The sequence below is a fragment of the Anticarsia gemmatalis genome, chromosome Z, assembly GCF_050436995.1.
Source record: "Anticarsia gemmatalis isolate Benzon Research Colony breed Stoneville strain chromosome Z, ilAntGemm2 primary, whole genome shotgun sequence".
In the NCBI taxonomy this organism is placed as follows: domain Eukaryota; kingdom Metazoa; phylum Arthropoda; class Insecta; order Lepidoptera; family Erebidae; genus Anticarsia; species Anticarsia gemmatalis.
Window position 1 is genome coordinate 18,749,227 of NC_134776.1, and position 23,727 is coordinate 18,772,953.

Here is a 23,727-nt window from a genome sequence, read left to right on the forward strand (position 1 = left end):
AAAATATACACACGCACTAAAAAACACGTTATCTGTTTGTCTTAACAGATGTTATGTCCATCTAGATGTCGTCATATTACAGATATAATGTGAGTTTAAACGTGTGAGTCTTCTCACGATGTTATCCACGCATCAGAGTCTTGCATCCTAGAAAGACGGTTTTTTAACCTTTAAGTACTTATACTCACTTAGCAATGTGCTTGGACATTTTCAAAACGTCGTAAGTTGTTGAATCTGTCAATGAAGATAAAACTCTTCCGTTACTGAGTGACTGATCGGCAACGACAGGCGAAACTACTGAGTGTATAAAGTTAAAATTTGTTATGAAGATTCCTTAGGAAAAGTAGAAGAGCACTAAGGCAGGATTTCTGGATATTTAAAAACACACGGGGAAAAATACTGGCAGAAAGCTAGTATATAAATAAAAATGAATGATGAAAATGTATGTACACGCACGGCTTAGGAACAACAACACCAAACTGGATAATTATTTTTTTATGTGTTTGCAATAGTTGTCAGTCCAAGGTTTCGATGGAATCGATCTAAATTCCTACTGGAATGGGATCAATGAGATACAATTTTACTATAAAGAACCAAGTTTAATCTTACATTGCATTTAATCGATTCGAAGACTACTATTATATATTTATTGTATAAAGAATAAAAACATATTTTTTATATTTTCGGTAGCCTTAGGTGAAGTATAATGTTAGGTATTAATATCTGTAGTATACACGTGTACATTAAAATGCCGTTAACGCTTTAACCTCAAGTGTGTACCGACTTGTCGAAGTGTGTACTTATCAAATTAGGATACACATCCGGGACCGTACTCTCCGACAACCAGCAAACATATGGCTACCGTATTTCGTTAAATAAAATATTATATTGTTGAGTAATTTACATAGATGTTTTATACTCGTAGCTCTTGCCCGCGACTCTCGACTATTGTGATATAGCTTATTACTTGCAGATATTACCTTCCCATGGGTTTTAGGCAATAATAAATATCCCATGTCCTTTCTTGGGTTTAAAATTTTCTTTTCTCTCTGTTTGCTCGGTTTTCGAAGAACATTTAGCGGTAGTTTATATATTCAATAGCGTTAAAACTGTTATAAACATGACAGTTTAAATTGATAAACTACTGCTAAATATGCCTCCGAAAACGGGTCATCAGTGGTTTAGGCATGAAGAGGAGACACACAGAGTTACTTTAGAAGGGATATATATTTCGCGAACTTTGGCTTATCCATCTAACGTTTCTTATTTTACCGAAGAAACAAATCAGAAAATTCCTCATCTATGTACTATAAAAAATGACATAAAAACAAACGCATAAAGTTAGTATAAAAAGACAATACAGCTGTACATTAAATTGCTATTTTGATTACCGTATTTTTTTCTGCATTTAACACCGTTATACGAGTCCAAAGTCCATTTTCAAAAGCCGTAACTTTTAAACTCAAAAATGCTATTCAAAACACGCTAGTTTGAAGCAATGTGTCTGAAAAAGTGCTGTTATAGTTGAGTAAGTACAAACAATTATCGAGAGGTGACTACAAGTCGACTGTGGATGTGCTAACTCGAGCCGTCATCTGTACTACCGTTAGATGCACCTTACACGTTACTTATGTATTTCAAATGTATTTTCCATGTGGCAACATTATTGGAAATTTTTCAATGTTTTCTTCGATTGAAATAAAAATCGAGACGCCCATAGCCAGTTGCGCTTACCGGTCGGTAAACTGTGGGTTAAGCAAACCTTGGCGCCTTCATTCCATGGTGAACCCGTAGTGGTATTTGAACTGGGCGACTCTGGGCTTCGGAAAGCACCTAAAAAAATCGGTCCGGGTTTTTTTCAAGTAAGATAACAGTCGTTAAGCCACGTTAAAGGTCTTTGGGCAGTTGAACAACTTTGACACTAGGTTGGCCCCTAACCATTCAATAAGCAGAAATAAAAATAAAAATATTCAGATGTTACATAATAGGTTATTAGACTATAAAACCTTCTTCTTTTAAACTAATCTATTTAATACTGAATATTTACAAGTTGTCTAAAATCGTTTATTTGTATGCAAAGCTAGTTATTTATCGGTATCAAATAAGTAATTAAAACTTTTGAAGGAAGTATTTTTGCATGCCTTAAACGTTTAGCTAGGATGTATGTTTTATCTAGTCATGTTTTAGACTTTTGAGATCGTACTGATCAGTTGAACCCAATTAATCGCCATTGTTATTAAATGAAGTCGCTTAATAAAAAAGAAACTGTCTTCTCTTACTGCAACGTTTATTTTAAAATCTTTTAAATGTCATAAATCTGTTCATAAATCCATCATTCTCTTTACCCTCTAAACACATAATTAAACCAATATTTCTTTACAGTTCTCAACGTAGCGGCCGGAAAGGCTCCTATGCAAGCATCTACTGAAGACGGAGGGGTCCCTCAGCGCGCCCTGGACGGCTCCACCGCAGCCACCTTCAGCGCGGACACGTGCACTCTGACGAAGGCTGAACGCGTGCCCTGGTGGTACGTCAACCTCCTTGAGCCTTACATGGTGCAGCTCGTTAGGCTGGACTTCGGAAAACCCTGCTGTGGTAAGTTTTTATAAAACGAAATATTATACAACTCAAAGGTGACTGACTAACTTTATATGAGCTTAAACGCTATTGAATAGATAAACTACCGCTATATGTACTCAGAAAACGGGGTCAGTCACTTTTCAGTTATATAATATGTGTCTGACATATGCCCGGTTTCTGAGATACATTTAGCGGTAGTTTATCTATTCAATAGCGTTTAAACTCATATAAAATAGTTTGAATAGATAAAATACAGTAAGATGTGCCTCAGAAACCGGGGTAATAGTGATTTATCAACGCACAACCCAAACCATTGGACAGATCGGGATGAAATTTGGCTTGCAGATAGATGTTATGACTAAGGCATCCGCTAGAAAGAACTTTGATGAATTCTAACCCCAAGGGGATATGATAGAGAATGATAGTTTGTATGAAATTTATGTCCTAAATCACAAACCAGGCAGACGAAGTCGCGGGCAAAAGCTAGCTGTATCATAAGCTTTGTTAATTTTATATTACTTGCATCAGCTCGCGACTTCGTCCGCGTAAAATAATTCCGTGGTAAATAGTATCCTACGTGTTAATCCAAGTTAACAGCTCTCAGTCTACCGAATTTCATTAAAATCCATACAGTAGTATTTTTGTAAAATCGTAACAAACATACATATGTACATATCGCAATAATAATACAATAGTGTAGTAACTCAAAATACATCGACACAACTACAACTAGACAACACCATAACCATACCATTTTTTTTTTTCATTTATTAGTAACAAAATATGTTCTATTTCATTTTTAAAACACAAAGAGCATTTAGTTTCTTTTTGTACATAAAAGAGAGTAATAAACCAGTTATTAGTCGATTCTGATAAAAGTTCTATGTTGAGTTACAGCACTATTGTAAAACTATTTAACTTGTTGTAAAAGATCGGATAATGTTTTCAAAGCCGGCCTCAATAAGGACTAATGTCGCCATCTAGTGAGAAAAATAAAATAACAAAGTAGATTATTCGATTACTTGAAGGTAGTTCGAAAATTTATTAGCGTTTGTCTTTCGAACTTCAACTACGTAGCAGTATGGAAACGGAAAGTTCATTTTTGAATTTTTGACCTATATTAAAGTAATTCTTTAGTTAATTTTAGTTAGTTAAATCTTAAAGTTAAGTCTTTTAATTAGTTAAATCTTTTCGGTGATTTTGTAAGGCTAAATGCGCATAAAATGTGGTCGACAAAGCACGTTTTCCTATTGTTGTTTTATTCAAAAAATCACCCCAGAAGAGTATAAAACTCCACCCAGGCATAGCAGCGGGCGAAAAGATCGTATGTATGTTTTATGAATTAAATAGTCATAGAAAAAAAGATGGCGCACGTGAGCATTTTGTTTTTTCTGACACTGTACCAACTACTTTACTATCTCGTAATACATGTCGTTACGAGTAAGTATCTTTGAAATTTCAAATATTTTTCGCTTTACACAGGCAATAGGTAAAATACTACAGGTATTTAATTCGCGATTTTAAACAAGTAATCTATACATATAAATTTACTTGTCCAGACTGACTGATTGACTGATTATAATAGCACAGCCAAACTATAGCAGTTAGAAACATGAAATTTCGACAAAGGATGCCTTTTATGATGTAGGCACCCTCCAAGAAAGTATTTTTTAGTAATCCACATCTAAGGGGGTAAAATAGGATATGAAAGTTTTGTATGGAAGTTCGTTATTTTCAAAACTAGATGTATGAAACTTCATACTTTGAATTTTAGTTTGAAATAAATAGACACGTGTTTCAGTGTATTTAAAATCATTCCTTAGCTTTTTAAAATAGGGAATGAAAGTGTACTTCAAGTTTTGCAAATTTTAAAGCGAGTGGAGCCACGTGGGTCTACAAGTAATACCTAAATCCATGCATTTGTAATCGTAAGCCTGATAGCGTGTTCTCACTTACACCTTATCTTGTAGTTATATATTTAGCACCTCCGCTCCGTCGGTCAACTGGGCCAAGACGCTTCATAACACACTAGTTAACTCCTCTCTTCTAAATAATACAGCCTTACAGCCAATAGCGCTTATGTGACGATTTAACATTGGTCGAATAGATTTTAACAATCAATTCTTTGATTAGGAAGATGCTTTTAAGGCAAGCTCATGGCTAAGTACGCATTTATTTATAACATTTAAAAGTAGCTAGTGTGCGGATCCTACTTAGCCTCGCGACGCAAAAGAGGGTATTGTGTTAATAAGTCTATGTATGTATGTTTGTTCCTAGGCATTGTAGAGACTAGACAGCTTGACCGATTTGAATTAACCTTGCATTAAAGACATAACAGTAATTAAAATTCACCATAACCACGGCCAGTCGCTATCTTGACATAAAGAAAAAAATGGCTGCGTCATGTAGGGTATCGCTGAATAGGTATTCAAAACTGATTATTAGGTTTCCCTAGTCATTTTTTATTTTAGATTATTGTTTAGGATTCATAGTTTGTATTGCTAACGACCTTATTTCGTTAGCCTTTATATAGATTTCACAATTAAACGCATAGCGGTTACGTAGCGATGACCTTTATCTTTTCTTTAGTTATTCAGAGGGTAGACATTTAGGGCCAATAAACTTTAATATTAAACATTAACTAACTGCCCTTGTGGCGCGGTCGGTAGTATATTCTTCTGATAATGGGGTTCAATTTCTGGGTTGGGCAAATTGCTATTGGTCTTTTGTAATTTCTCAATAAAAGCACCGCGTTTGGTAATGCGTCTGTTAAATGGCCAAAGGCTCGCCCCTACTCCACGAGGGTAAAATTGTTCATGGCGACACTTGGGTATATTTTAAACACCTCTGTCTACACCTTCGAGTACAACGGGCGTTATTTTATGTATGTAAACATTAAATCTAACCTTTAATATGATAAATGTTATTCATTTACATAAATACAGCGTGTTTTTGTACAAACAATGTAAAATAATGGTGTCCTCCGGCGCGGGCGCATTTCCGTGAGAATTCGGAAGCACATTGAAAATGCCGCCTCTTTGTTCGTGTATATTCGTGTTTCCTCAAGTTTTAAGATTGATAGGACTATGGCCTGTTTAGATTTTATTATATCGTTGCTTATTACTATGGGAAACTAGGCTTTAAACACGCACTTGTATGTTACCTCTTTTGTTGATTTTATTGCTTCATGTAGATATAGTTAACGTACGGACTTACGGAGCTACCTAAATGGATCTTTACAATGTGTTTTATTTGAATACAATAAAACAAAAGTTAACGTAAAAACACTTTAATTTGTAGAGGGCTTTCAAAAACATCTTAGTCATTTAAATTATAAATAATGATTCTGCGATATAATTTGTTGGCTCGGTAAGTTGCATTTTAGTGTAACTAATCATTCTGTAACTTCTTTAGTCGGTTTTTTATAAAATTAAGACCACAACTTTAAAATAGATAGCTATTTTATCCATCATAGCATGATGTTATATAACCTATAGCCTTTCTCGATAACTGGACTATCTAACACTGAAATATTTTTTCAAATCGGACCATTAGTTCCTGAGATTAGCGCGTTCAAACAAACAAACAAACAAACAAACAAACAAACAAACTCTTCAGCTTTATAATATTAGTATAGATTCATAACACACTCCAACCAAAATCATTCAATTTCATTTTAGCTAAGAATACCCCAAAAGTTTTAGCGCTTTAGACGCCCCAATTCCGCCCTGACGTAAAATCACAGAACGTCCTGACCTACCCTCAATCTCATGAATATTTATTACCTTTCAGCCGAGGGGAGGGTCACGGCCACAAAGGCTGTTTATATTGGGGGTTCGTTCCACCTTCCCCTTGAACTTCTTAAGGTCACGGGAGTAGTAGATTATCTGAGGGTTGTTATAGAAACACAATGTCTATATTTATTTGTAGATAAACATGATTTGCCAAATGGTTTGGCAAACGTAAAACTTGAAAACGGCTTGACCGTTTCGGTTGTGGAGCTGTTATGTTAAGAGTCTTAGTTTGGTTATAATCGTAACTAAAAAGCTATAAAAAGTAAATTCTCAATATTTGAATTAGAATAATATTAAGAACTAAATAAATTTTCTTTCAACCATTATTATAATTGTTTGTCAATTTAAACTGAATCACCGCAGACGTTTGTGTCGCGTACCGTGACGATTTCTAATCATTTGCTATGAAAATAAATACAAAGTAGGTAATAATCGATAACTATTTACAGAATAATTCATATTGGATATTTTTATATTTATACTGTATCGTTAACTGAAGTACCAGGTTGTGTTATATAGCCCACCAATTTAGAGAAGACTCGAATACGTTATAAGCTATAAGAAATAGTCAACTAGCCCAATGAAAAGTAGTTAATAACAAACTGCTAAATGTTTGTCTGCACAAAGTAAAAGAATAAATGCTTATAAACATTAGAATTGTGATAACACCACTTTTGTATTACAAATAGCCTATTCTATTTCTTCTTTATATCATACAAAATTATACACCAACTTTAGCATCCAACACAACGGCTTTAATATAAATCGGTCATTGAACTCGAAGCTTCTAACCACGACAAGACACCACAACCCGCCCCTTTACTAAAACAACTCATTTTACAAAACTTTCTAACAATAATTTAATAGAACGACCCTTGGTACTGTGATTACGTTCTGACGACAGGCACCGCCGCGGCAAATAACTAGTGTTTAGTGAAAGTAGCTCCGTCAAATCATGAGAAAGTAAAAGACATCGCACAATAATTATTTGATAAATCCTATCTATTGAATAAATTACCGGGCTTGTTTTTTTTAGGATATGTGCATATTTCGTATACTTTCACGATTTCCTGTCTCGTATTTTCGATACGAATCTAGATCGAATTTGATAAGAGCCTTTCCTTTTTTTAGATGTTTTTTAATATCTCATCCGATATTAAATTGTCGCGACTTGTACACATAATCTCTCTCTTCCATGCTATGAATCCAGAATCCCATATGGTAGTGGGCTAGTGGGGTCAGCCTTCCGGATTTTAATCCTTCGCTTCGCTCTGTCCTGCCCGGACATCGTCTTCGGAAACCTCACACTCACTTATATCTTGTATACATCATAATACGACAATATTATATACGATAGAATTTTGTTACGACTTTTTGCTTAAAGTTTGATAGCAGCCCTAGCTTTTGTAACAATATTGATTATTTTGTAACGATAGTATTAATAAAAACAGTTAATGATGCATTATTTCCACTGATTACCGTGTTTCAAAAAATTCCCTTAGCCATTCTTCAGGCTTTTTTCGTGTGTATATATGTATATACATATTTATATCCCGTTTCTCACATGCAAGTACCTCTAAGAAGATGACCAAGTCGGTCAACTATTTCCAGGCAAATGACGTCAATAACACTGACCTATCTCAAAAATAGACCTCCAGGTGGCATTTACGAAAACTTTTTATAGATAACTGGGGCGAATAAAGGCCTAGCCGAAATATAACTAACCCACTTCTCTAAGATATTTAAAGGAACGTCTATTTATATAAATAAATCTATATACAGAAAATGTTAAACTAGGCTTGTTTCATGGGTCAATGGACAATATTTTTGTACAGTAGCTAACATATTTGGCTTATCCACACATTGGTATCTTATTCCAAATTAAACAGAGCTTGTACTATGGCAACCAGATAATTGATATATGTTCTTAAAAACTTGTATATATTATGTGTATTTAGAAGTATATAAGTATGTTTAACAGTCATTTGGCTACCATAGTACAGACTGCTAAGTTTCGATTCAAATGACTGTGTGTGAGTTGTCCAATGACATATTTATTTAGATAAAGTTACAACCACTTTCAGAACAAACACTCATCACACAAATATTCGCCATAGGCAATATTCGAACCTATATGCGACACTTGGGTTATTACAGCAATATGGCCACGTTAACCACTGTTCCAAACGTGCTATAAAACAATAGAATAGGTCATTAGTTCAGTAGACCTCACAATAGGGTCGTAGGATCCCACGGGAGTGAAGACACGCGAACATAATAAGGCAACAATGTTATGACATGCCTCAGGGACTTTACCAAGTCCCACGCAATATCAAACTGGAACAATAACGTTCTATTTTATAACGTCTCTCATGAATGGTATTAGAATTTGAAACTAGTTCTTGGTGTTTCTGTGCCGTACAAATTACTTTTAGATTCTGAATTTTTGTCAATGTAGGTACATCAATTTACCCTTCATGATTCGGAAATTCAGCTCTTCATACTGAAAAGCCGGTGATCTTAGATCGCCGCGTTCGCTAGAACTCAAACCAACTAACTACACCTATATGAGTATCCAATATATTTAATTATTAAAAAAAGAGCTAAGATTGTGTGTCATTTTTTATATTTTTATGAAGAGGATAACCTCTGGAACCACTGAACGCATTTGAAGAAATCTTTCATAATTTGAAAGGTTCATTTTTAAACATGTATTTATACTTTATTTATATTTACTATACTATGAACTGCCAAAAGTTATAAGGTAAGCTTAGTAATACTTTAAAATAAAAAACTTATTTAGCTCCAAAAACTCTTGTTGTTTTACAAATGTGGCAACACTAACCTATTTAGACGCAAGTGTTGCAACATATGAAAATTGGAGATGCACTCCGCATATAATACAGTTTCTTGCACATAATATACTTACACAATAAACATTCTCCGCTTCAAATGCATTTTGAATGCGAATCACTTTAAAATCGATTTAAAATGCAAGATGAATAAAATAGCCATTTACTTAATTCAACTCTTAATACTATTATATATTCATGATCGAGTTTTTGGAAATTTTCGCTTTTTATTTTTATATTATTTTAATGGCATTTCTGACCGATTTACATACTATATACTTTTAAAAGTTACATTAAACAGTAAATAGAAAAGACATTTTTACTACTAAGAATTGCTTTTGTGTCGCGGGGACAAACATACAAACAACAGACAAAGTACAACCAGACCCGAAACAATTATTTGTGGATCTACTCTCATATAAAATAGAATAGATCAATTATTTGCCCGACCCGGAATTGGAACTTGAGACCTCGTGATCAGTACCTCGATTCTCTACCACTATCGACTACCGACAACCGGCTAGCTATCGACATTTGACATTTAGAATGTACTGCCAAAATGTTTCCTCCGACACCCGTCAGAGGCGCTGATCAGATTTTCATACAAATTTTCTCGATGACAGTTCGGTTGTCGGTACTCGATAGTAGTAGAGAATCGAGCTACAGCTATCGAATACGTTACTGACCGTGCCACAGTAGTCATTAAATAATATTTGATGTAAGAAATAATTAGCTTTATCTTACATAGATAGTTTTACCCGACGTAACTATATTAATTGCCAGTTACTCTATACTTATTATTATGCTTCTAATATTATAAAAACAAAGTATTTTCCCTGCTTGTTTGCATCAAGTAATCTTAGAAACTACCGAAGCGGTTCTTAGTCTAATACATCTTATTATCTCATGAAATAGTCGGAAGATTGATGGAATATTTTCCACATGGGTGATGCGGGTAGAAGGCAATTTTATAGACATTATTTTCTCCTTTTATTTTTGCATATTTGTAAGTCAGACGCAGGGCATTCATGGTTAAATCTTCTGTCAAGTTTGCAAGAGACTGTAAGACCTAGCATGAGTAAGGTATTGAATTAAAAGCTGCGTCAAAATATTTTTGAGAGTGAAGGCAAAGAGATTGTACCTGATTATTCTTCTATACTTGATCAGCCTTTTCCTTAATATACAACACTAGCTGACCCGCGCAACTTCGCTTGCGTCACATAAGAGAGAATGGGTCAAAATTTTCCCCGTTTTTGTAACATTTTTCACTGGTACTCTGCTCCTATTGGTAGTAGCGTGATGATATATAGCCTATAACCTTCCTCGATAAATGGACTATCTAACACTGAAAGAATTTTTTAAATCGGACCAGTAGTTCCTGAGATTAGCGCGTTCAAACAAACAAACAAACAAACAATCAAACAAACAAACTCTTCAGCTTTATAATATTAGTATAGATAGATAATGAACGATGTACCTTACCTCGATTCTCTACCGCTCTTCTCGATCGCTCAGTTTTAGTAGAACAAAAAGACATACGCACTGATATAGTCTGGTGCAGTATTACTTTATGAAGCGTAGTGACCTTTCAGGTCCATTAGCACTAAACAATACAAAAACATTCAAAGTCAATGTCAATCTTCAGCATTTACGTTAAAATGTAGTATTTGACATTGTTATTAGAAGGTCGTGATAATAGAAATATGTTATTGAAGAGTTGTATTACTATTTTATAAATAAAAAACAAGGTTTGACTGAAATTCTAGCGCGTGTAGTAGTTTTTCGTGAAAAGCTATTTGCGTTACGATTACGAGGTTGATGATGAAGTGAAAAAACGTCTAATATAAAAAAAAATAAGGTTTCATTATTTAATTTTAGCCTGTGATGCCTAAGTTTGGAATATCTAAGCTTAACTTAAAAGTCGAATGACTTTATAAGGTTCCCTGTTACACTCAGATGCTATAGAATCTTTTTTCAATAAATTGCATCAAAAACCAACGACAACTTTCAGTGTTATTACTTAGAAACAAAAGTAACTAATATTCACTTCCGAATTTCTAGGAGCGAACAAGCCAGCGGTGGTGGTAGTTCGCGTCGGCAACAACCGTCCCGACCTCGGCACCAACCCGATCTGCAACCGCTACACCGGCTTCCTCGAAGAGGGCCAGCCTCTCTTCCTGCCATGCAACCCTCCGATGCCAGGTGCATTCGTCAGCGTGCACTTAGAAGCTTCCAGCCCAAGCCAGCTCTCAATCTGTGAAGCATTTGTGTACACCGACCAGGCGTTACCCATCGAAAGATGCCCGCAATTCCGTGACCAGCCCCCCGGCAGTACGGCGACTTACAACGGCAAATGCTACATCTTCTACGATCGGCAGCCGGCCTCCTTCACGGATGCCCTGGGCTTCTGCCGGTCGAGAGGAGGCACGTTGGTGGACGAGAGCAACCCCGCGCTGCAAGGCTTCATCAGCTGGGAGCTGTGGCGACGACACAGGTGAGTCGATGTTTATACGCTTGCGAACTTATGACATGTATGTTACAATCTATTTATTTTTATCAATGCTGTAAGTTTTAGGGTATGTTTAAACAATATTTCTGTAGCTATGACTAAAACCTAGTTCCCCCTCGTTTGGAAGGAGACCCTTTCCCTGCAGTGGGATAGTAACGGGTTAAAAAAATGTTTAAAACAGATTTTAACAGCAAAGTTAACTATCTCAGAATCGGGATTTTCGTCGTTTCTCCGCGCGACTTACTATAACAGTTTATGACGCCAAAAACACGTCGTAACACAGAAAAGTAGGCTCTCTCCGTACAAGTCGTAGTAACGAATGTAATCATACATGGATGTTCCGTTGTGGCAAATTGGTCATAACACGATGTAAACCGTATCACTCACAGTTCGACATGGCAGCCATACTGCTTGATACTGCTCGGTACTTCGACATACGGGACTCGTCGTTGGACTGGCTTTTGAACCGTTACAGCACTAGCTGGTCGACTTATACTCAATTTTGGACCTGTTATTTCTTCTCAACGAATACTTTTCTTGGAATTTAAATATTTTTACTATTGTACTTAGGCGTCTGAGTAACTGACAGAAGTGGATGATTTTCAAAGTAGATGTTCATTAAAACTTTATTTACGTAATGATTAAATCTGATAGTGTGCATAGTTCAGATATTTCTAGATAGCAAACGCCGTACCGTCTTCTCTCACTAGTAAAAATATGTCACCTAAAAATATATCAGTATTAATAAATGATTACTGCGAGATTTAAAATTACAACGTCTACCACAAATCTCCCACATTATTATTCTACTTTATAACAATATTTATTAACTGTCATAATATAGATCGACAATACCAAACAGCTTGTAAAATATCTTCAAAATTATCCACGCCATAACTCACAGAATATTAAACTAACGGGACGACCATACGTGGTCAGTCCATCAGTCAATTTCGTCAAGCATCAATCGTCAAGCTAATTCGTTTCCTTTTACGTAGACGCACAATTTCATAGCACATTGTAGTAATCGTGAACGATATGTTATAAGATTAGTGACGTAAGATTGACTTACAAATGATTGCTGAGGGAACTTTAAAATCTTTATATATATAATTCTTCTGTAAGTGTGTATGTCACTAAACTTCTCTTAAACGACTGGACCGATTTTGACTATTTTTTGTGTGTGTTCAAGGGGATCTGAGAATGGTTTAGATTCACAATTTTGTCCGCTGGACAATGTTTTTTTAATTAATTTTTAATTTATTAGACAGGACAACGTCTGTCGGGTCCGCTAGTGTTTTTATAGAATTATTTTAAAAAGAAGACTGTGAGTGTTGTTGGGCTGACCCTTACTCAGCGTTGAGCAGTTAATTTGGGTAACAAACACGTGATTAAAATAGTCGTATCGTTTTTTGGATGTGGTATACAGTATGCGTATCACGTATCTCAGTTAACAACTACTGACCGCCGGCACCGTGTTGCAGTCAGCTAACTTTGAAGTGCGACACTTTGGTCCCTTCATTAAAAGACTAAGACTTATTTATTTAAAATTATACATTTACCAAATACAAATACCACTGATCATACCTATATTTTTCAGTTGGTAAAAACCTGGCAAAGAATAGATGCCACAATACCTCGATTCTCTTCCACTATCGGCAACCAACAACCGGCTAGCTGTCGAAAAATTTTGGTTGACAATCGGTTCAGCGCCTCTTGCGGGCGTCGTAGAAACTATTTTTGCAGTACAGTTCAAATGTCAAACTCTCGATACTCAAAACTACCGACTGTACAGAATCTAGCTACAGTAGCGCGATTCTGTACAGTCGGTACTATCGAGTAACGATTTTTTTTACGTTTTAGAATGTACTGCCAAAATATTTCCTGCCAATATCAGATTATCATACAAAATTTCTGGATGACAGGTGGATTGTCGGTAGTCTATAGTAGTAGAGAATCTAGCTACAGTTGACGGTACGCAAATAGCTAAAGCCGTTATCATATCACTGCACAAACTACTGACGCGTAAACTATTATCATGAGTTCGTATTACAGATATTTATTCTATAAACTTACATCTGGGCTGAGGGAAGTGACCGTATATAATCATGGCCGACAATTATAGGGCGCGTAGCTAACGGAATCAGTATGCCTTTATAGGTTAGGATGAAAAGTCGAAGTAGGTAGTAGAAAGTTGACATTGTGTTAACGGGGTATATAAACTAATTATGTAGTAAAGGATCAATTACGAGTATCTGTTTCTAACTGGATGTACAATTATCTGTTTTAAATAAATATGTATGAACATATGCATTTAGATTTATAAATTACGTGTTGTCTAGTTATCACAGTACGTTGGAAGTTAGAGTTGACAAGATATTTATACAAGAAACTGGTCCAAATTAACATCTTTTTGTATCTAGATTGATCTTTTCTTATCTAAAGGTTCGATATTAGGACAAGCCTTTAGATATATGCAGTTCAAACTGGCCTACTTCCAGACTTAGCGAAGCTTCTTTATGATAATACGATACAGTATTTAACCGGAAATGTCCATGTTTTTGACAAAATCTTCGTATCTGCAGGCGTCTCGTACCAGATCGTTATAAAACAAGCCGACTTTTGAGTAATGGCTCAAAATAAGTAATAAGAAAGAAATCTGTGCACAATTTGGACACGAAAGTATCGTGTACCGGTAACACGTTGAGACCTAACTGCTATTACTTACATGACTTAACTGCTGCTTTGCGAAATTATTGCAACCTGTGTTAGATATAATTCGCTGGCGTTTATTTATAAACTTATTCCGTGTATTGCAGCGAAAGTTGAGACACAAAGGAAAGAGTTCGTGTATTAATTAATGGTCGAAAGTTACAGTTGAATAATACAAAATGTAGGTCTTGTTATGACAAGTGTTTTGCAAAAATATATTCAGTTTTATAAGAGTTTTGTATTACAAAATGGAACTGCTATATGCGTGCGATATTTACTCCTTATTATCATAATAATAAACTGCTTAATGTGTTTTTAATATACGTTCGTTTTCACTTTAGGAAATGCGTTTATATTGGCAGTAGGAAAGCGATAGGTTTGTGTTCGATCTTTTTTGCTTTTAAGTAATAAATCGGTTATAATCCTTTGATATGTTGCACGCACAATAAATGTAAAGTTATAGGCACTTGTCAATATTGGCATTTTCAAATGATTTGCTATCAAGGAAACACTTAAACATAACTGCAATTTACCACTGAATATGATTTTATAATGTTACACAATCGCATTAAGTACATTTTGCTTGAACTATACAATAGTTATTCTATTTCTTTCATCCGCTTCTTTTGAAAATATGATAATCCAAACCACATTTAAGCAAGTTTGAAAACTACATTTGAATCCTAAACACAGATATTTTTTGTGTCAATTTCGCTTTCACAATCTTTGATACATAATTACTTCTAAGCCTAATTCAAAATTAAAATATTTTCTTGTTCCGGAAAATATGCCTAAACAGTCATTACATTTCCATATCAGATTACTACTGCATTTGGGACCTATCCATATGTTCCACATACAGTTATGATTGTACATTATGTAGGTCTTTGTATGTCAAAACGGCGTTATTTCTTACGAAGCACTCGACTAGATATATAAGTAACTCCAGCAATTCTTAACGGAACAGCTGTGCGCTGTGCGCTAGTTGATGATTCTCTCTTCTGTGAAATACTTTCAATTTATTTACTGCAAATGTGTGTGTGCTGGCTGTGTTCAATACTATTGTGACCAATTGCGGCTTTACTGACTCTTTTCAAGATTGTTTAGGCATTTTCATTCAGCGTTTATGTAAGCTCCATTGTTGAGTGACGTAGAAAACTATTTAAAAAGAAAAGTTACGTTTATGTGGACCCTATGTGGCATAACTACCTTATGGAATGAAGCGAAGATGTTGCCAAGATGTTAAGCGTAACATTTTATGTATCATGTTATTAATGCTAACGTTAACCATAATCACCGATTAGCATCAATTTACACCTCTCAGATGCTACAAAATCAATCGTCGTTAAGATCGTGCAACCCTGACCGATCGTATCTTTACAGGAGTGACAGCAGCAGCCAGTACTGGATGGGAGCAGTCCGTGACAACAGAGACCCTGCCAACTGGAAGTGGGTGAACGGCAATGACGTCACCGTGTCTTTCTGGAACGCGCCCGGTGGTGGCGAGGAGTGCGCCCGCTTCGACGGCAGCAAGGGCTGGCTCTGGGCCGACACCGACTGCCAAGCGAGACTGAACTATATCTGTCAACACCGTAAGTCACTTTTTGTTTGTTGCCCAGCTGATAGGCGCAGCGAACTGCTATGCGTGATGCTTAAGCGATTGTTTTACATAAAATAGCGAATAGTTAAACTAATTGCTGTTGTCCTTTCAGAGCCGAAGGCTTGCGGTCGTCCGGAGCAGCCTCCTAACTCCACGATATCGGCCGACAGCTTCGAGGTCGGCGCCTCGGTGGAGTATTCGTGCGACGATGGTCACCTACTGGTCGGACCCACGGTCAGGACGTGCCTTGATACTGGATTCTATGACGAATTCCCGCCTGTTTGTAAACGTAAGTTGGATACTTGTACAAACGTGATTTGCGGCGATTTTGCTGACGGAAAAACGATTCGATGCAATCGAATCTAGATCGATCTCGAGTCTCAATTCGTTATCACACTAATTATCATCTTCAAAGTAGTAGCAGATAGTATTTATTATTTATCTTGTAAACAAATATAAGCATCCAATTTCAAACTTTCACCACTTGTTAATAAAAAATATGAATATGAATAACATATAAAGGCAAGACATTCTTAAATGAGACTAGCACAGGACGCGTCACATAACCAAACAAAGTACCCATCAGCAGCGGGAAGGCTGTGAATAAATGATGATCTTTTGCACTTAGGTCAATTTCGGTAACTTTGAATCATTTGGGTAACATTAACAGTGAGAATATGAACTAGTTTCGATTATTTTTTCATATGAAACCAACACAATTGATAAAGGTTTATTTTAGTTTTGCAAATTTTATCAATTGTGTTGGTTTCATATGAAAAATTAATTGCAACTAGTTCAAATTCCTACTGTCAATGTTACCCAAATGATTCAAAGTTACCCAGGTTGACTGTAGTTGTAATATTATCAATGTTTCCAGGCATAGAGTGCGGCTTCCCAGCAGAGATACCCCACGGCACGTACGAGCTGATCAACGGCTCCGTGTCTTACCTCTCCCACGTGCAGTACTCTTGCAAGGCCGGGTACGAGATGGTGGGCAGGTCCCGCCTGGTCTGCGACATTGACGAACGGTGGAATGGACCCCCGCCTAGGTGTGATGGTAAGTTGCAACTAGTTAACTGTGCTGGTATTTGGATAATTACTGTAGTCTTTCGCTGTTTTGTCACCCTGATAATAAGTTGATTAATTCTAAAGCAAGTTTCTCAGTATATGGGTCTTATGCTGGTATTTTACTATTTTGCAATAGCAGTTCTGTACTTGGTAGCCCTGATAGTTGATAAATTGAATATAAAGTAGGTTTTTCAGTACATGGATTGTAAGCGAAATTTTAAAAACCCTGTGAAAATATAGCATTTTTTTATTTTGGCAAGGGTTAAATCTCCTTAGAGTGGGTTCCGAGTTTGTTAACTAAGTATTTTAGATAGGTCGTAACTCTGACATCTTTAAAAACCAGTGGTCTTGTTAAACTACTTTTGTTTCTACACGAGTTGTTGTGCATTTTAGGTTAAAACACCCTTAATTCCGTCATACTGCAGAATATTGTACTTTTTAAAAAGGTAATGTAACAATGTCTTCGGGGACATGTTTCGCCCATTTTTTGTTTGATTTTCTTCGCCGTAGAACACATGTTTACTGTATTAGAATTATGAATATAAAAGTTCTAAACACACATTGAATAGAAAAAACAATTTGCGACAGACGAGACCGTATCGCGACCGCGACGACAATTAGTCGTAATTATATGTCGCATCTTGTAAATTGCAATGGGAACGTGTACTCGCTATGACAAAAGTGTTTCATTTGAACTATACTCAGAAAATAACATTAAAACATGCAAGAAAAATTACTTACCCCGGTTTCTGAGGTACATTTGGCGGTAGTTTATCTATTCAATGGCGTTTGAACTCATATAAAAAAGCTATTTAAAAGAATCAGATAAACTACCGCTAAATTTACTCCGAAAGTGATTGTAATCCTCCTAAAATGAAAATACATTATTCACCTTAGAATTCTAACGAGCTGGTTCTATTGAAATTTAGCAATAGTTATAATGGTTTTTTCAATTACCTAACTGTCATCAGTTCTTCACTTAAAAGTTATACAATCTATACATATAAAACTCTTCCGTTACTGAGTGACTGATGGACAACGCACAGACGAAACTACTGAGCGTAGAAAGTTGAAATTTGGTATGAAGATTCCTTAAGATGTGTAGAGAAAGACTAAGAGTGGAAATTTGGAAATTGCCACCTCGTAGGGGGTAAAATGGACAAAAACTTTTTTTATGAAAGATCAGCCGCTTGTTGAATATATCTAAAAATATATAACTCAAAGGTGACTGACATAGTGATCTACCTATCAACGCACAGCCTAAACCACTGGACAGATCGGGCTGAAATTTGGCATACAGGTAGATGTTATGGCGAAGACATCCGCTAATAAAGGATTTTGATCAATTCACGACCAAAGGGATAAAATAAGGGATGAAAGTGTGTAAGAAAATTCTGTCCTAAGTCACAAACCACGCGTACCTCGCGAGCAAACGCTAGTTGAATATAATTTCCCAACTTTGTGACCGACTGTACAATACAGCGATATGGATTTTTCACAAGTAGGCGTAGCGTGGCTTTCTACATCTCGTCATTGTCAAGTGGGTCGCTTGTATGACGACGGAAGGCAGGAAACTGCGATAGAGCCATTATGTCGTAATTCTGCGCGTGACAATACAATACTAACGAAACATTGACAATATGAAGAATATTACTTTGATTGCCTTCTCCACTATCATTGCGTCTGAATATTGTCGTGGATTCGATTATTTACCACACGGAACAATTATTTGTGCAATCCACAAATTGTCTCGGGTCTGGTTGTACTTTGTGTCCGTATGTATGTTTGTAAAAGTCCCGCGCAAGAGCATTCCTTAATGCGGGAGTTTTCTTTTTAAAGAAGAAAGATGACTGAATAAATAGTTATAATGATGCTCCCGTACGAAAAATGGATGGATTTGAGTGTGGCAAAGGAAGTTTGTAAGAATCGTAACAAGTGGCTTTCTTGGGTCTCTACCCAACCCTAGACCGTAGTAAGTGACGATCATTGGTCTCTGCTATGGGAAAAGGCGTGATATTATGTATGTAAGTAGCTGTAAGATAATATTTCCCTCTATGAAACAGATTGGGACTTTTTGGAGGAAAAGAAAAATACAGTAATGGTTAGAACCTCCTCCTTTGGAAATCAATTAAAAAGGGTAGGCTTTTGTTCAGCGGTGGAACAGGAGGTCTGAAAAAAACTATAATATCAGTGATTTCGTGCAAAAAAGTCTGGTGCTTAGAACTCCTAACCGGCGGTCTAGCACGACAAGATGCTTGAAGCAAGGGAAATTTGTAAGGTCCCTTCTTCTTCTTCTTCTTTTCGTTCTTTAATACTATATATTATACATTCCTTATATATTTCCATATATCATTATATACCGTGTTTCGTTTGCTCGCCTTCGCGCTGCAGTTGAATCGCCAATCAGCGCCATCTAGTGAAACTATTGGAACTAATAGTTCGTAATACTGCATTTGCATTTATTAGACTGTATTCGCATACATATCTAACTCTAAAAACCTCCCTCTTGTATAAATAGCTTAAAAGAAAGAAGTTTTAATACTTGAATTATGTCTATAACGGCACAGATTTAGTAAGTTTTGTAATATAACACTTTAAAAGTGGTGGAGGCGCTAGCATCGCTTGTAAAGTATTGATCCCGAACACAGAAAGGGCGTTAGTCAGAGATGGGCGGATGCGAGTGGTAAAAAAAATACCAAACTTGTTAAATTTAAACTGGCTACAAAAATCTGGTATAAACCAAAATCATTGATTATTTAGTATCGTTGTTTTCTCTCATGCACCTGATATTGACATCATAGCGGTGTAGTTTCATTAAAAATAATGTTAATATTTTTTCAATTTCATAAAGATCAAGTACCACCTGAGTGAAAGTTAAACCAAATGTCAACTCAGTTTACTACCTAAATAAAATACAATTTATATTAGTTTAAAAAATAGTAATACCAAGTTTTTTTTTTTACTAAGATCTTTGTATAAATATTATTTTAAAACGTGAAAGTAGAAACACACAAAACTAAATATTTTGAATGTTGCTTTGAATTCATTCGTTTTATAATTTCGGTTTTGATACATGGATCTGGCAAAGTGGTAAATTAGAAACGGGAAGAAAAAATGGGTCCAAATAAATATTAACCCGAGTTGCGGGTTTTACCGTGGTGGTGAACTACCCATCTCTACTCGTGTTGCCTCCAAGCCAATCTAACGCCATCTAGTTACAAAACTGGAAAATACATTAAAATTATACATTGCTTTTTTAAGAATTGTTATTATTGAAATATGATTTAAATACCTTTTCACGCAAGTGCATGCAAAAAAGGAATAACACGAACAGATTTTTAAGCAAGTCAACGCATTTTTAAAAATTTTAATGTTTTGCAAAACTAGTTCATACAGCGCCCGCTAGAGGTGCTGATCAGAATTTCATACAAAGTATCTCGATAGCGAGAATTTTACTAAACAATTTACTCTTCTTCAACAGTGGTTCAATGCGAAGACCCGCCTCAAGTGTTGAACGCAAGGGTCTCGCTATCTCAAAACGCGTCGGTGTTTGGTGCCGTGGCCGAGTACGTCTGCCTGAGGGGTCACAGGATGCAAGGAGCCAGAAGAATAGTCTGCCTTGCCTCCGGTCTGTGGGATAAACCCGCGCCGATATGCTCGCGTAAGTATTAAGAACATTTCTGGATTTTGCCAAAAAATACTTCAAAAGTACTTTACTGCTTGTTGAGTGTTTCAAAAATGTCGTCATATTTGTATCTTTGGCGTTTATTCTTAATGAAACAGCAGTGCATGTAACCCACAAAACTTGTTCCGTTGAAGGTGATATTGCTTCCATTTTAAATATGTTTTGAAAGAATTATATTATGTCATAGGTCATTAAAATCGAAACTGAACTATAATATCACAATTTTTGAAACCAGCAGCGGAAGAACGCCCAACGACCACAACGACGACGACAACTAGTGCCCCTCCACTGCCGACCACACCTCCACTCTTTGTGTCACCGACCACACCCCGCCTGGTGCTCGCCGGCCCCACCAAACTGCGCACGTCTCCCAGACCACTGTCCTCACCAACACCCTTCGTGACGGCTGAACCACCGCGCAGGCTGAAGCCGAAGACGTCCACGGAGAGACCGACCACCAGGATCTACGAAAGACCTCCGGAGAGAAAGGTGACCGTGCCTGATAACCACGAGTCTCCTACAAGCCATATCCCGCATATTATTGTTGCGAGCCATCCGAGGGAAAACCAGGTAAGAGACACTTTGTTACAATTCTACAGGTCTGCATTCATTAACTGATCAACAAAGTCAACTCCTTTAATTAAATTTTACTTGATTATGATTTTTGGATCACAATTTGCAGTAGAAAATAATTAATTCTTAACTACAATTTTTTTTATACTGCATTTTCAAAGTATAAAGCGAAATTAATAGTTTTATTTCAAATCAAGTTCCCATTAAGATTTATGCTTCATAATGACTGCAAATTAAAGACATTAATTCCTTTAATAACACAATTTTTTTACTCCACTCTTTTCTTCACAAGCATACCCAACTGACCCCAAAATTACCCCAAACAAAATTCTTGATCACACGACGTCATTACTAAAGCTTGTAACTGTGTCTTCCAGATCCTCGGCAGCGGCAACAACATCCGCGCAGAGCAGACTCCCCGCGTGAACGTGCCGCAGTCAGTGGACGGCGAGCGTCGTGACCCGGTCGGTGCTAGGCTCAACATCGGAGCGGTCGTCGCGCTAGGCGCCTTCGGAGCCCTCGTCTTCCTCATAGCCATCATCACGACCATCGTCATACTCGTCAGGAGGTAAGCAGTCATTACTAGTCTATTCAATAAGTGTGTGACTTTTGCCGCTGTCAAAGTGTTTTAAGAATGTGTCCACATCGCAGCTTTGTTCCCAATACATTCACGAGTGTTTTGAAAAGGGCACAAATTACACTACTGCGAGTTTGAATCAGTTTTGTCAACTAATACAGTTGGAAGCGAAACTTTGACAATAGTTATTATTAAGACAATCGAGGCAGCCATAGTTAGGGCTTCGAAAATGGTTTAACGATATTTCTATCGTTAAAATTCGTGATTGGTGTTTCAACTGTTCAACTGTTCTGTGAGAACAGGAAGATCATTTTAGGCACTGCCTTGATATACTTACCAATATTTACAAAATCCCCTATTAGCGAGAAATAAAACTTTACCTGGCAATATAAACAGTTGAGGAAGCCCTTGTCAGGTAGTACCTTAAAATGAATCGTTGTTATATGTGTATCTAGGCAGTGACATTTCTATTACGAAACTACATAGCTAAACAACCATTCAATCTACTACAAAAAACAGAAGACAGCGAAATGCATACAACACATCAATCCAAACATCAAACATCATAAATCAAATCATATAAACATGCCTACCTACCTAAGGTCAAACCAAAAGATAAAGCTATGAAATATACAACATTTGGTATACTACATCGACACTTGAAACACTAGCGGGGGTCCCAAGCGTCCTCCGCCGGCGGTGCGCGAGCTGCCATCGCGGTGGTACACTCTCTTGGCCCTGCCCTTCCCGGACCAGCAGGTCGGGAGGCGCGAGTTCGCAAGGGCCCATCGGCACACGCATCGAGCTGGCCACTTCTCCAACCCTTTATAGCCAGTGCGTTCGTTTTAAGGTACTACGTTGACATGGTGGTTGGCCACCCATTCGCGTTATAGTAAACTGAAGCAAACCTAATAGCGTTTTTCGAAGAAATTTATGTTTTGTCGCGCTTGTGATGGCGTCCAGCGCATGCAAAATAATGAGCGCGTATACGATTGTATAAGACACGCATTAAGAGGCATACAGGCTCGTAAAATGAGCTTAAATACTATGAAAATACGCTCTAAATCTATTTCACAAAATCTTGTGGATTAATGTTGATTGTCGCATTATCTAAGGTAGCTATTCAATAACAATTAAAGTAAAATATAAATTTTATTATAAAATATAAGTAATATATATTATGTAGTAGTATTAACATTTATATATGTATTTAACAACCACCATGTCATCGCTCTCGCACCGGTATTGGACGCACTTGCAAACTTGAAACACAAACGGAATATATACTGAAATATTTTATCACTGGCTGAAATACGAACACGTTTTCAACACGGCTTCATCACTATGACTGTTCTGGATATCTTATCTTCTTAAACACGGCGACACTGAAGGCGCAGCTTCAAAAATATGTACCTACCACTATCGCAAAATGACGAAAAGGCAATCGTACTCCGCACTGCAACGCCTTCGCGCCAAATCTCACGACAACTATACCGATTGTCACGATATGCACCGATTTTGTAAATAAAACTTTATACTTAGGTATTCTACTTATGCTAGGTTAACCCTGTGTCGTGAAAAAGAAGAGAAATTAGACCTCTTTAGGTCAGTTCTTAAAAAGTTAGCTTAATACAAAAAGTATTCCATTGCAAACTTATGTAAAATTTAATAAACATAATTGGTATTACTATGACCTGAGAACGAATCAAAAACCATTCACAAAGAAGGATTTTTATCCACATCTTCACATATTTCCTCAAATACTATAAGTCATCAC

At 36.6% G+C, this 23,727-nt stretch overlaps 1 protein-coding gene across 5 annotated transcripts in view; it reads left to right on the forward strand.

Moving 5' to 3' along the window:
• Nucleotides 1-23,727, forward strand: part of LOC142986246 (uncharacterized) — a 70,442-nt gene that overhangs the window by 43,782 nt on the left and 2,933 nt on the right. For 2 of the 5 annotated variants that reach the window (XM_076134627.1, XM_076134626.1), the window contains exons 3-11: nucleotides 2,383-2,595; nucleotides 11,288-11,720; nucleotides 15,831-16,039; nucleotides 16,160-16,336; nucleotides 16,925-17,104; nucleotides 20,597-20,776; nucleotides 21,036-21,370; nucleotides 21,751-21,941; nucleotides 22,622-22,784. In XM_076134627.1, coding sequence (XP_075990742.1) covers nucleotides 2,383-2,595; nucleotides 11,288-11,720; nucleotides 15,831-16,039; nucleotides 16,160-16,336; nucleotides 16,925-17,104; nucleotides 20,597-20,776; nucleotides 21,036-21,370; nucleotides 21,751-21,941; nucleotides 22,622-22,781 — 2,078 coding nt within the window. In that variant the 3' untranslated portion in view covers nucleotides 22,782-22,784. The remainder of the gene's footprint in view (nucleotides 1-2,382; nucleotides 2,596-11,287; nucleotides 11,721-15,830; nucleotides 16,040-16,159; nucleotides 16,337-16,924; nucleotides 17,105-20,596; nucleotides 20,777-21,035; nucleotides 21,371-21,750; nucleotides 21,942-22,621; nucleotides 22,785-23,727) is intronic. The other 3 variants (XM_076134623.1, XM_076134625.1, XM_076134624.1) reach the window with 2 other exon arrangements.